Source organism: Scaptodrosophila lebanonensis, unplaced genomic scaffold, assembly GCF_003285725.1.
Source record: "Scaptodrosophila lebanonensis strain 11010-0011.00,11010-0021.00 unplaced genomic scaffold, SlebRS2 tig00000053-arrow-pilon, whole genome shotgun sequence".
Taxonomy (NCBI): domain Eukaryota; kingdom Metazoa; phylum Arthropoda; class Insecta; order Diptera; family Drosophilidae; genus Scaptodrosophila; species Scaptodrosophila lebanonensis.
In genome coordinates this window covers 11,176,299-11,190,966 of record NW_022060548.1, presented here as the reverse complement: position 1 = coordinate 11,190,966, position 14,668 = coordinate 11,176,299, and the positions used below count along the sequence as shown (strand labels likewise).

General features: G+C 41.6%; 1 protein-coding gene across 1 annotated transcript in view; it reads right to left on the bottom strand.

Moving 5' to 3' along the window:
* Nucleotides 1-4,167: 4,167 nt before the first annotated feature.
* The window catches only part of LOC115623503 (transcriptional regulator MIT1), a 29,092-nt gene continuing 18,591 nt past the window's right edge, over nt 4,168-14,668 (bottom strand). Inside the window, exons 3-5 of the mRNA XM_030517881.1 lie at nt 8,360-8,573; nt 5,939-6,459; nt 4,168-5,812 (exon numbers count right to left, since the gene is read on the bottom strand). Coding sequence (XP_030373741.1) covers nt 4,780-5,812; nt 5,939-6,459; nt 8,360-8,573 — 1,768 coding nt within the window. The 3' untranslated portion in view covers nt 4,168-4,779. The remainder of the gene's footprint in view (nt 5,813-5,938; nt 6,460-8,359; nt 8,574-14,668) is intronic.

Genomic DNA, 14,668 nt, shown 5'->3' with positions numbered 1-14,668 from the left:
TGTGTGTGTGTGTGTGTAAGTGTGAGTGCCTGAGGCTGGTTGCATATCAAAAAACGAAGGCAGCAGTCATCAGCCATCAGGCAGCAAAGTAGCTTCCTGCCTCCTTTTTTAACCGCTCAAGTGCGCGCTGCAAAAGCCAATTTAAATTTTAAAATAAGCACATTAACTGCATGCGCAAGAAGTAAAACAAACGCACACACACACACACCCACACACCCACACACACACCCACACTCTCATACGCATACACATACACAGACGAGTATAGCCGACATGCCACACATTGGCGCATATTTAATTTGCTGCAGATTTACGCCGCTCGCCTGCCACTTTCCTTTCTTATACGTATGCTCGACTCCTAAAAGCGGCAGCTTTGCTTTTCATTACTCCGAGACATGTTGCGACGACGCACAGTGGAACAATGTCGCTTAATCTGTAACAAAAATCAATGCGTTTTTAATTGATGCCACGAATTTGGAACAAAACTCTACCGTATTGCTTTTGTTCTTTATGGATAGATTTGTTTCCAAACTCTATATGGAATTATAAAATTTAGTTTCGAATCTCATCCAAAACGGCAAGTTCGCTCTTCTTCATTTTGGTTCTGCTAGAGGCGCATATAACTCAGCGCCGCAAGTTTGTTTGGGTACAGGGTATTCACTGTCGGCCTTGCACTTGTTTTGATTTGTTAATTTATTAATAATTCAGAACTTATAGTACTTTAGATTTCACGTCTATTGATATCTTTATCTCAGAGCTGGGCATTAGATCTTGAATTAATTACGCAACTATCCAAAACTTTGAATGGAGAGTGAAATGAGATTTTGTAGATTTCCTTTAGCTTACAAGTCTACAACTCTTTTGCTGTGCTATGCATAGAGATCGCTAGATGACGCTATTGTTACTTTAATAACTGTGTCATATTCCTTAAAAAAAATTGAAAAGATAAAATACGTTCATTCACAGTTTTTTAAACTAAACATTTATATTTTTAAGCAATTTAATTTTTAACCATTAGAGAAATGTTGCACCGAATAGACTTGAAAGGAGATTTTGTAGATTTCCTACATTTCAGAAGTCTACACTCCTTCCACCAGAGGTACGCACAAATATCGATAGATGGCGTATTGACAAATCGATCGTTTTTAACAAAATGAAAGATGGAATATGTCTGTTCATTGCTTTTAAAATACATTTAATACGGAAAGATGGTACTATTAAGGATATGCTGTGTCGATAAATAAATAAATAAAAAAAATAAATAAATCCTATCTGCATAGACACCTTCGAATGCAGAGTGTAATGAGTTTTTGTAGACTTCCTGCGCTTCAAACGTCACTTCAACTATGGTACACATAAAGATCGCTAGAAGGCGCAATTAAAATATCGTGCACTAATACCTTTTTTATTAGGTTTTATTCATTTTTCAAGCAACAAATCAAATTTGTATTTGCACTAAAATTGTTTAAATGATTTTTGAAAACTGCAAACAATTTTTGAATATCAAATGAATGCATTTTTAACTCATACGGTCCGCTTAAAAGCAAAATTTAGATAACAAAAATTACATGAATCAGAAGAAGCCGGTCTGGCTCAACTTTATATCTTCACCCTTTTTTTTGATTTTTTGTTGTTTTAAAGCCCACTGTACCGTTGTTGGCAGCTCCTGCTGAGTTGTTACTGCAGTGGGCAAGGACAAGGGCAGGCCGATGAAGAAAGGACATGAACAAGCCGGCCTGGCAGTCCGCCATATGCATTTCGAGTGTGCGCCATTTTACATACATAATGCGGCAAATGGTCGCCGTGTGCGGTGCGACAAGGAAGGAAAGGAAAACACGACAGATACGTTTGTTATTTTTTAAAATAAAATTTTCACTTTTTATTTAGTGTGCGGAGACGCACTTTCTTTTGTTATGCGATTGCCATTTGAATGCTGTTACTAATTAAAGGGAGTGTCCGACGGCAGCATCATTATCATCATCATCATTATCATCATAATATGTAGTCATCATGAACATCATTATCATGAGATTACGGCTACTACTTTAGGGGGTAGGGGCGAGTTGGCAAAAATGTTCATTGAGTGTGTAATTTGATTTAAATCGTTATGCTTATTATCCGCTTTGGTTCAATCGCATCCATATACTATATGCACTATACTCGTATAGTATTTAGTCGTATATAGAAAGAGAACTAATTTGGTTTTACAAAAATTTGCTTGTAAACTAACTATTGTATAATTGTTAATAATTCGTTTAATAATTTGTAATTGATATATTTATGATTTATTTATTCGTGTAACTATTGGCGTTTTAACATTATAAATTCGATTAAATCGCGTTTTCGTTTTTTACTTTTATTTATTCCGTCATTTTTCCTCGCATTCTAAGTTAATAAAAGTGAAACAAAGTTCAAAGTTATAGACAATACATCCTTTTTTCTGGTATACGAAAGTGGTTGTTCTTGTTGTTGTTGTTTTTATCTACAAGTACATATATAGAGTCGATGCTGATATGCCGTTAAATTTCTTATAAAGAGAAAACGAAACACTTAAGTCGTATGTACAATAAAATGCCTAAATAAATAGATTCACTAACGCAAGGACCTAAGGAGTTTAACAGTACAGTTTTTTGTGTTAGCTTCTGGAAGAACTAGAGTAATGTTTTTTATATATGTATGTATCTTATATACAAGCTAGTTTTTAGGGACAAGAACGCCATTAAGTTCTGCTATTATCATTTATGTATTATGTGTGTATACTATATATATATATATATATATATGTAGAGTTATACAAAGTTAATGCATGTGTACAGTGGAAGTTTTGTACTGATATTGATAGTATTAGAAACCAGGTGTGCTACTTGTATATTGAATAAGGATTCTCTTTTCGCAAAAATTGATATGTAATATTCAAATGAAAACTGGAATGGAAACGAACTGAAAGGCTTTGCGTTTTTCTGGGGGAAAATGATGTCTGATGCCTGCAATTTCAATGGAACTCTAAAGATAGTTAGTATATATTATGCGTACATACATATATATACTATATGTAGTTAATGTCGTTTAAGCTGCTCGAACTGGCCAACTACTTGTGGTTAGTGGCGGCTTGTCACTCACTCAATGATTGTGCTGTTGCATAATAATATTTGGTAATATTTCATCTACAAACTAGCCAATCAATTCAATTCAATTCAATTGGGTTATGCCAGAATCGAAACTAACATTATATCATAGAGTTGGGGCTTCGAAAATCACATCGACTTGAACTTCGTCTAAAGCAATTATTGCAGTATTATTTGTGTTTAGCTGAAGAGTAGGCCAAGTCCCTACGATCGATCGTTGCATTACGCTATCTCTATGGGTATAATCTACAAGTATGGTATATATAGTATCTATATATGTACAGCAGTAGTTGGAATGACTTTATTTAAACGTTAGGCTACTAATTTATAGGATACATTGCATTGTGCTCATATAAGAAATTTAACATTTTCACACATACACATACACATAAATGTATTTGTATTTGCATTTGTAATTGTGTTTGTTTTTGTTTTTGTTCACTAAACTATATACAAGTTCGGATACAACCTAGCAAGTGTTCAAGTGGGGCATATACGTACAAGTTTGTTGGTTAGGTTAACTAGGCTAAGCTATACTGTGGCGCTACAAGGATCACTCGATATACCTAATGGGTGTTTTTAACCAGTGGTTAGGTTAGTCATAGTTTACAAGCATTACGAACTAAGTGTTTTCTATACAAAGTTATTGTTTGGCATTAAGTAAAATATGTTTTGTTTGTATTGTTGCTATACGCGTACGTAGTATGTAGATATTTATTCCTATATATTATATAAACAGTCTTGTCAAGGCCTTCCCTAGAAAAGGCTTTCTTAAATGCGGTTTATTGTTTTCAAAAAACAAAAAAAGACAAACAAAGAAGCTGAAAAACTCAGGAAAAAACGAAAATAATTCGTTAACAGAAAATGTACTTCGAATGTTAACACAATGTTAAATAACAGAGGGTGGGTGTACATTTTGTGCAGGACGCACAAAAGTATGCAACTCAAAGTTCTCTTCAAGCACACAGCACAAAAGTATGCAACACAAGGTTTAAACTCTCAAATAAAAAGCCAATGTCGTGTTCAATTTGTTTTTCGAATATTTTGGTATATTTTTGAAGTGTTTTTTGTGGTGTTTTCGTTTGTTGTTGTTGTTGTTGTTGCTTACAAAACTAAAATAACAAACAATAAAATTACAAACTAAAATTGATACACATACAGTTGAAATTGCTTATTATATCGTAAATACATACATCGTAGCATACACTACTATTATTATAGGCTATAAATTAGTTATAGAATTTGGCAATCACATTGAAAAACACTTAAGTACTATAAGTTCTTTGCTTCATTTTCATTTTCAGTTACACATTACACATTACAGTTTAAACTTTAAAGTAAACTAAGTTCGTCCTCTACTAGTTGTTGTTGTTGTTTTTTTGTTGTTGTTGACTTTGTACAGCGAGAAACTTAGGGCAACTGGCCAGCCGCGGGGGGCGTGGCAGCTGCTGCTATGGCTATTGCTTTCACTTACACGCCTCAACTACAAACATACATACAAGTACATATCCATCATATTGATTCTATATCTATGACTATGACTAACTGTACAGCGGTATAGGAATATGCACGATACGATTTGAAGGATCTGATCTCTCGCTACTTACACTCTAAAGTCCTATCAACTACCAACGACTACTTCCTCGACTCTAGTCTACGCTTCAGCGAGCGAGGCGTTCACATTATTGTTGCCGCTCGTCGCCGACGATTGCGAGCATTGCTCGAGCTGGGAGGTGACTGTGGAGCAGGCGCTGTTATTGTTCGGACTGGTGGCCTCATTGCTGCTGCTCCGCAGACTCGAGTTGCCGGAATTTCCCGTCCCCTGTTTGCGGTTGCGGTGCCAGCCAAAGCTGAGGGCTGCGCTCAGCTTGCTGGTCGCCTTGGGCGCCGGCAGCGGCTCGGCAAGATCGTAATCGTGTCGTCCGATGGACGAGGCAGGCGTATGGTGACTATAACCCGAATCGGAGCCGAAAGAGGAGTCCCCACCACCACCGCCACCACGGCCGTAGAGTTGCGTTGGATGCATGCTGCCCTGCTGGCGATAGTCGGGCATTATGTAGGCAGGAGTGGCCACATTCGTGGAGGCATAGGCCAGTGTGTGCGGCTGTCTGGCCCCGGCCGAGTCGTAGAAATAGTTGGCATTATAGACCGGCTCCGCATAGCCATAGGCGGGCTCCAGTCCGCTCAAGGGCGCGGCATGTATGCGATGATGCTGGTGCTGGTGGGCCGCCGGCAGATGATGGGCCAGACGTCGATCCAGCTGGCGGGGATTGGTGCGAGCCCGCATCGTGGCCGCCAGCAAGCCCTGCGCACTATTCGACGCATAATAGGCCGCCTGCTGGGGCTGGTAGCGCCCGCTGCCGGGATAGTGGATGCGCTCGCGGAATATTGTGGAGACTGGCGGTGCGGCGGACTGACTCAGATGGGCGTTAATGCGATTTCGACGCTCCACCTCGCTCTCCAGCGTATTGTAGAATTGTGGCGCCGTCGAGCGCGTCATGGGATGCTGTTGTGGGTGCTGTTGTTGTTGTTGCTGCTGCTGCTGGAGCTGCTGTGGCAAGTAGCCGAGCGACATCATGTTGCTGCGATTGTCATACAAGGGCGCTATATCCGCTATATCGGCTGTGCTGCTGGACGTGTTCAGTTCATCCTGATGGGAGGTGGCGACGGCGCGTGGCAGCCGCTCCCTGCGCTGCGCCGCACTCTGGTACTTGCTGCGTCCAGTCGTGTGCCGCAACATGCCAGAGAGCAGCTGACTCGAGGGCCCACCGGTCAAGGTGCCCGTGGACGATGTCGCCGCCATTGCTGGCGACTGATCGTTGTTGTTGCTGCTGTGGCTGTTGCTGTTGCTGTTACTGTTGTTGTTGCAGGAGGATGCTGCCGTGGCCGTCGAGGCGTCGTGTGTGGACGTTGAGGAACTGGAGCTGAGCACGCTGTGGCGCTCTTGTGGCGCTGGCTGTGCGGCAATTTCCACAGTCGCTGTTGTTGCCGCAGCCGCAGCCACGGCCGCTGCTGCCGCTCCACTGCCGCCAGCGCGCTCATGATAAGGCGTCGAGTGCGTGGCGGTGGGCGTGGCAGCGGCCACATCTGTCGGATTCAGCTTATTGAAGCTGCACTCGCCCGGCAGCGACAACTCGTCCTCGGCGAAATCATCGTCCGAGTGCAGTGGCGGCTCCGATTCGCCATCGGAGTCCACGCGTCCTGGTCCCAGCTCCTCGTAGACATTGTCATTGGAGCGATAGGGATCCGGGCCAGGCGATGAGCTGACCAGAAAGGGCGGTGAGCGCGTCATAGGATAGCCACTCGGATAGTGAATGCTCTTCCCGTGCAGCATCTGCAATGAAAGAAAAGAGAAGAACTGTTTAGTAAGGCAGTCATTGTTAAAGGACTTTAAGGTAATGCTTCCAGGAATCTATTGTGATTAGCAAAAGACATGCGCTTCAGGCGCGAGCACTTACGGCCTAATGCGCCACAAAGTAGGGCAGTGTAAAACCAAAAGCCGCTCAGGCATGCTGTTAAATGAAGCGCCTACGCCCACACTTCTCTAGGGCCTTTCACTTTCGAGTGCGCTGCACTTCCCACTCCCCACTCCCCACTTTCCAGCTCCCAGTTCCCAGTTATGCAAATGCCCTCAGGTTGTGGCTCTGGCTCTGTCTCAGCCTTTTCTATTGTGCAATAAATGTTGGCTGGCATTAGAAGCCGTCGGCAGGCATAAGCCGCTTTGCGCTTATCCTTTTTAGCAGCAACTTCCACACCAAAACTGTCAGCCGTTGCATTCTTTTTACAGCAAGTCCTTGTCTGTGTGCTCTTTAAGCCTCGCCAACTTTAAGACACGAAATGTCAGGCATTTGCATTACACAAAAGCCTGAAAACGAACTGAGCGGCTAAGGGAGAGGGGTGGGGAGACATAAACATAAGCAGTTGTTGAGGCACAGTAAGCTCGACAGGAGCGCAAAGAACTGAATAATAAATAAGCAGCGGCAGGACAAGAAAAAGCAACAAACAGCAGGACAAGAGTTGTGTAAAAATTATGCGTAGAACGGCAAAGGGTTGCTTGGAAATTGGAACGCGAGCTGTCAGATCAGTTCGAAGGAATGCAGGAGAACGTATGTCCTGCCTCCTGGCTCCAGGAACATAATCAATAGAACGTTTGTAAAGAGTATTGCATGTTCAACCAAAGTTCGATTGAAGAAACAAGCAAGCTTAGCTCGTAATTAACAGGATCAGCAGGATTATTCTAATTAGAAACGCTGTCTCCTTTATGATGCGCAAAAAATAAATGCCACATATTGAAAATGTCAACAAAAGTGAACTCAAAAGCTCAGCGGATGTCAAACAGCGTGTAAAAAATGAAAAACCATAAATAGACATTAAACAGATTTTGTTCGTAGGCGGCAGGACATGGCTGGCCACGCCCCTAATGTCGCCTAAGTAGCTGTTTATCAGACAATAAAATAAACACACACTTCATTTTTAGCACAGCCGGCAGAGCCGGAGAGCAAAGCAAAAACGTTGACAAAGCACAAAAAATAATGCGAAACGAAAAATATGAAAGCCAAAAAGGATATGCGAAGGATATGGCAGCAAAAAGTGCGCCGGGCAATGCCGCAGGCGTTCGCGTCAGAGTCGTAAAAACGGCGACGACGGCTCAGAAAAAGGACATTCAGGCCGGCAAGCAGGCAGGCAGGCAGGACGATACACACACACACTCACAAATTAAGCTGACAAAAGAGAGTCCTTGTGTGTGTGTGTGTAATGCCATATATGGGTTATGCCACGTCAAGTTCAAGTGTAAATTGAGGCGTTGAGGCACACAATAAAAATAAAGCAATGGACATACATATATGAATAATATAATACAACATAAAGACGTGTGTGCATAAAGGATGGCTCTGATCCTGCGAATGTACAAGTATATACACACATATATATTTTTTTGTTTCCTTCGCAAAGGCTCGAGGAAATGCGGTTTCGTTTTACACGCATTGAATTGAACAGCAGCGACAGCCCGACTCGACTCAACTCAACTCGACAGTTGACAATGACATTGCAATGTTTTGACAGTGATTGTCGTAATATTTGGCAGAAGGCAGGCCGCCTGCCAGGAGCAGCCAAGGTATAGGATATTGGATTACCCCGACGACCTGTCGAAAAGCAAGTTTTCAAAACTTGCTGCAACTTCCTCCCCAAACAAAAAAAAAAAAAAAAAAACAGATAATTAAACGGATACGTACCTCGGCATGATGATGCTGCTGATAATGATGATGGTGCGGATGGTGATGATGATGGCGCATAACGAGTGGTCGATGGTGTCCCAAATGCGCGTCCGGATCCTCGTACATGGCCGCGTGTGAACTGTGTGCGGCACCGCCTAGCGGCACGGCACCATTCAGGGGACCGCGAGTGGGCGTCTTGCAGGGCAACAAATTTTGCACCTTTCGCTTGTTTCTGCAACGAGGAGAGTGGGCGGGAAAAACATGAATTATTAGTAAATAATATTCGGCAAGTTCATAAGTAAACTTAGAGGTAAATTATTAGTTTTATGCTTGCTATTAGCAGGAAGAGTGAGATGAAGTTTCTCATAAAATTATGTAGAGGCTGAAATTTATCACCGAGCTGAAGCTGAATTCGATTACTTCGAACTTGTCATCTTCTATTGACCATTTGTAATCTTGTAATATATTTGATAACCAATACTAGCTGGGGATTTGTTTCAGTTGAAGACCTCTTTTAGCCAATGTTCGTGAGCAATCATTCTAAGAGTCTTTTCTTCTATTATTCAGTTTAGGCTTAAGCGACTTTCTGAGAACTATGAGGTAGGGCTGCTTTAAGCTAAACTTTGTCAGAAAGTCCCATCAGCAATAGCTATTCTAGACTTAATTACAACGGGCTTTCCTTTCTAAAATATGAAAAGTTGTTGTGAAAATTATTTCCTCTCCTGACCATCGCTTCAGTTATTTAATATCCCGTTCTTCTATTTATGAACTCGTTCATGAATTCAAGTTATGGCAGAGATAAAGAGAGAGAGAGAGAGAGAGAGATAGAGAGAGAGAGGGACAGAGCGAACTGGCTCGTACTCGTACTCTATTTATTATATTCGCCTCATTTGGCTCAAGCATGAGACTTTAATTGAGCAAAGCAGCTTAAAGGCGACTGGCAAGCTTAAAAAGATGCCACAGCCCCAAAATATAGATAATAGAACGACAATAACAAGAAGAAGAACAGAAGGAACTAAATAGGAAACGCTGCTGAAGCTGTTGACGTTGATTACGTTGTAAGAGCGACAGACACGGCCATAAGTTGGTCGACTGGACGATTGGACGACTGAAGTTCCGGGAAGATAAATCGATTTGTAATGGCAGTAGAATGTCAAGCGCCCTAAAGTGGACAACAGAACAGGGTAGTGGGGCGGGCGGGGGAATTCTTTGATTTATGCCACATTAAATGGCAGGTAAGCATTAAAAAAAGATGAGCACGTGCTCAGGCACCACAGGCAGAAGGTATTTCATTTAGCCTCAAATTACCAGCAATTTTATTAATAAAAAAGAAGCAGCAAGAGGGGGGGGGGGATGGAGAGGGGAACCACAGCCGAGCCCAAAAGTGTGCTACAGAAAATTAAATTTGAATAAGCACAAAAGGCGCAACAACGCAATGACAAGAAGAACCGCACGACGACGACACAAGTCGAAACGAGTCGGCTCCAGTCGAGTCGAGTGCCATGAAAATAATGAACATAATTAAGTGTTGCCCATGGCAAAATATGTTGTTGTTGTTGTTGTTGCTTTAAAGCATGCCAAGCAGCACAAAAGGTGCGCACAGCATATGGAAATGCACACACACACGCACACACACATACAACCACATTCATATAAACATAATGAAAAATGCGAAATTAAATTGACGCCACCTAACGTGTCCCATAACTGTTGCTGCCTACGGCGTGTTAAGAGCGGGGGCTGGGGCGGTCCAAGTGTAATGTCTTGTTGGTAAACATGTTAGGCTTGTCAAACGGAAGTCGCTCGTAAAAACGAGAACATACCAACTCACATGCACACACACACACACCCCCACAAGTCAAGAGCTGGTCCACATTTCTAATAAGTAGGTGGGTCGCCTGACTTACTTGGCTGTGTCTGTGTTCTTGTCTGACAGCGCGCATATTAAAAATTGTTGCCTACTTGCAGGCGCCACACACATGGCACAAACTGTTAAAATCATGCGACAGTGAAGACATTACAGTGCCTATTGAAATTATAGTGACAGCAAAGTGAAATTCATTTGTAAATAAATACATTTTCTAAATAATATGAGCATGCCTGCTAAGTTAAAGTTATTGTACATTTCTTATTTTGAGACAAAGAGTAAAAGCATTAAAGTTAAATATCCTCACGTGTGACGCATAAATCCTTATATGATGGATTACCAGGCCGGCTAACGAAGGGGTCACCAAATGTGTCAGAAGGCGAACAACACAATTCATTATTAATGTTGCAGTCTTGAATAAATAAATTCATACTGCTAATTTATTCATGAAGCTCGAAACTTGATTTGGTCAATAGACTTTTGCTGCTTGGTGTATGTTTTATGTCTTGCCTTGTTGACTTGGCTTAGCTTGGCATGTTGCTGTGACTTTTAGCCCGGTTATCTGTCTGGCTGTGTGCTTGTAGAATTTTCTTAAAAGTAAATTAAATAATGTGGCATGCCACAAGACACAAGGGTCCCAGGAAGATGTTGCCACACAGCCTGTGCTTCATTTCATTTCATTTACGAGGCGTAAAAATGAAATCAACGCGTCTCTGTTCAAAGTCGAGGGTGTGTGGGAGTGTGTGTGAGGCGCTCTGTTTGTTTAACCCTTTAAGCACTTTGTTTGATTCTTGCCGCACATTCGTGTTGGTAGCCTTGCAACTAACCATTATGGCCAGTTGAGACGTGCTGCCGACTTGATCTGCTGCCCCTGCCCCAGCCCCAGCACCAGCCCATACGCTCCCCAGAGTGTCGTACAATTTTCGCAAGAAAGAGTATGCAGAAAGGGTTGCAGCAACTGATGGGGGGCGCCACACACGCGCTGCCTTCAAGCACACCTTTGAGGCAAGATCTACGCTCTTTTCCCTCCACTTTTTGGCATAAGCAATTTACAATAAAAACGTGCAGCGCTGAAAAAGTATTGAGAGTGTCTAGTTGGGGAGGGGGAGACTTGGGGGGATGATGATAGCAACAATGTGATTGCGCATAAAATGTGTCTAGGTGTGTGTGTTTGTATCTATGTAGACATTTGGTTTTTGGCAGGAAGGAGGGGTGGACGAGGACGAGGACGAGTACGAATCTTTTATTTATGAACTCAAGTTGTGAGGGTTGCTGCCAAAGCTGCAGAGCAAACATAAAGCTACAGGAAGTACAGGAACTGCAGACGAGGAAAGGGCTACAACTACAGAGCCAATAGCCAACTTGCCAACTGGCGACTACAAAAGGCAAATCCCAAGCCCAATCCCGACGGCATTCAAGGAAAGCAGAAAGCCACGTAGCGTGTTAAATGGCCATAAGTAAAAAAGACTTTGATATGGAAATTTCATATGCTTTGTGTCGAACATAAAATAAATGAACGCCAACAACAACGGCAACAGGGGCAAGAAGTTGTGGCAAATCGTTGGATTTATGTATTTATGTGTATAAAGCAGGGTGGCTGCAAAAACAACAACAACAACACCGGTGTTGCACAACATTTGTTGCTGAAACGGTCAACTGGCCGGCATTGCATTTTGCTGACCACATTTATGCGGCTCCTCATGCATCGATGCTTGCCAACAAAGCGCAAAGCCGACAACAACAAAGGCAACAAAAGGAACAACAACAAGAACAACACCAACACAGAACTGCTGCCAGCTCAGCCCACAGATATCAAATTACCGCTAGGTGAATAATTTTGTTTTATCAAACAAAAAGTTGATGCTAATAACTTCGTAAGCGAGTTAACCGAAGGCTGTCATGGCACTGGCATGGAGTCTGGTCTATTTGCGAGCAATTTTTGTATTAAAAATAAATATTAATAAAAGGGAATGGCAGACTGTTTGCACTCCAAACAGCGGGCTTGATTAAAAATTGTCAAGGTAACGGTACTCAGGCAGACCAACAAAAGAGCTGAGAGTGTGGGAGAGTAGGAGAGTCATATTCATATTCATAATACTACAGCTAGGAAGTGACATTGCATGAGTGGGAGCGAGAACACAAGAGAACGAGTGCCTCACTCTCCTTGCTTGAGCTAAAAGGGAAGATCGGCGACTGAGACAGACAAGGCCTTTTATTCAGCTGTCAAAATGCAAATAAACACACAAACATAAATATTACATACATACTCAAGTTGTGTGTATGTGTGTGTGTATTAACATAAGTATAATAAGCAACAGCGAAGAAGAAAGAAGAAGCAAATTGTGATTGTTATTGCACGATTGTATGCATAAGAGGGGGGAGGGGGGCGCAATCATATGTTGCCATACTCCAAGCCTATGCGTATGAGTGTGTGTGTATTTGCTTTTAATAAACCGTATTTGCACACTCAAAGAGAGAGAGAGAGAGAGCGTGCGAGAGAGAGAGCGGGGAAGTGGGAGTGGGCGAGCAAGTAGGAGAGATAGTCGGACAACGAAACGAAATGAAATGAATGAACGTAATAAAATTGCAAGCAGCTAAAATTGATTTTATTTATTTAGCAGTCGACTTAACGGCAACCCAAACAGCAACAGCAACAACAACAACACAACCCTGGCGCACAACAAGGGCACAAGTCATAACTTTTTGTTGCTGTACTTCTTGTTGTTATTGTAGTGGGGGACCTGGTTAGGCACGCTTCTCATTGTTGCTTTAGTTACCGTTGGCTTATTTAATATGTATGAGCCATAAAAGTGCGACCGATGCTGTATACAGTGGGAGCTGCCAGCAAGGAATTCAAAATAGAAAATCAAGAAAAAAGGGAATTAGTCCCCCATTCACTTTTTCATTCCTGCGAACATTTAAATTTAAATTGCTTTTTGTATTGCTTGTACATTTGGCAATTAATTTCCATTGCACAATAAAGTTCAAACTTATATAAACACTTTCCACTGTACTCGTTTAATAATTGTGGTTGGGTAACTGAAGAGGTTGCGCACACATTCCATTCAATTATTTGACAAAGTCTAGCACATATTTTATGTTTGTTTTTAAAACCTGCTCAAATATTTAATTAAATTATTTTCACTGCACCCGAAAAGAACAGAAAAGAGTGGAAAACCCCACACACACACACACACCCATCCTTTCACAAATTAAACATATTTAAAGCAATATTATTAACTGGCAACAATTTTAGTAATTTTAATGACAAGCTTTATTTTCTTTTTGCCTTCGCTCACATGTTGCATGTAAAATAATATTTAAAAAAATTCATTGAAAAACATGCAACGACAGCTCACATTTCAGGTAATTAATAAAGTGCAATGTGTAAACATTTGCAGGCAAAGTTATTAAATGGAGTAAGTTGGGGGAATTGGTGACGACGATGGCGATGACGATGTGGGGACACACAGTTTATTAAAATAATTAAGGTAATTATGGCGGGCAGCACTCTGTCGGGCGTAATTAATGCAATATACATGTATGTATGTGTGTTCGTCTGCATGTATTTTTTCTGCTCAATATTTATTCACTTTATTTGTGCGTTTGCGGCATGTAAAAATATTTGAATATTATAGTATGATAATCATTTGGGGTAAGCGTTGCAATTAAATATTTACACGGTTAACGGAATTGCAAAAGCCGCCAGAGATTTATGGGCTCTGAGTGCGTGAGTAAATGAACGAACCGCAGAAAAATATTCATGTATTAATGCAAAGAAAATGAGTTTAAACATCCAGCATAAAACTATTCGCAATTCATCAATTGAGGAATTCAAATCGAACAAGTATTAACAAATATTTGCTTTTGTCGATAATAGGAATGTTCCATCCCTCCACAAGGAACGAACATCAAAAAGAAATGGCCATAAAAAATAAACATAATGCGACTTCACACCCTCAACAACAACAACTTAACATTTAATGTGATTTCATTATGATTATTATTTTATTTATATAGATATTTGGCACCAGAAGCACACGCCCCAACAACAATAACAACAACGACACAGCGAGATAAAGAAAGTCGAGCAAAAAGAATAAATAAAATTAGTTGCTATTTTATTTATAGAATTTTTCTGCGTGTGTGTGTGTGTGTGTGTGTGTGTGCGTGTGTGCGTTTGTTTGGGCCACACGCAATGGTCAGCAGGCAGGGTACAAGAATATTTGGGCAATTCACGCGCGCCCTCACAGCAACAACAACGCCACTGAATGCGAATAAAAAGCAGAGAAAAAATGTTGCACATCATAAATGCCACAAAAATGGCGCTTTTTGGCATTCATATCCGTTTACAACAACAAGCAGTCAACTGTGGGAGTGTGTGTGTGTGTGGCATACACACACACACACACGCAGAATGGGCAAGTTTGTGGCAACACTTAAAGCGGCGGCGACGACGA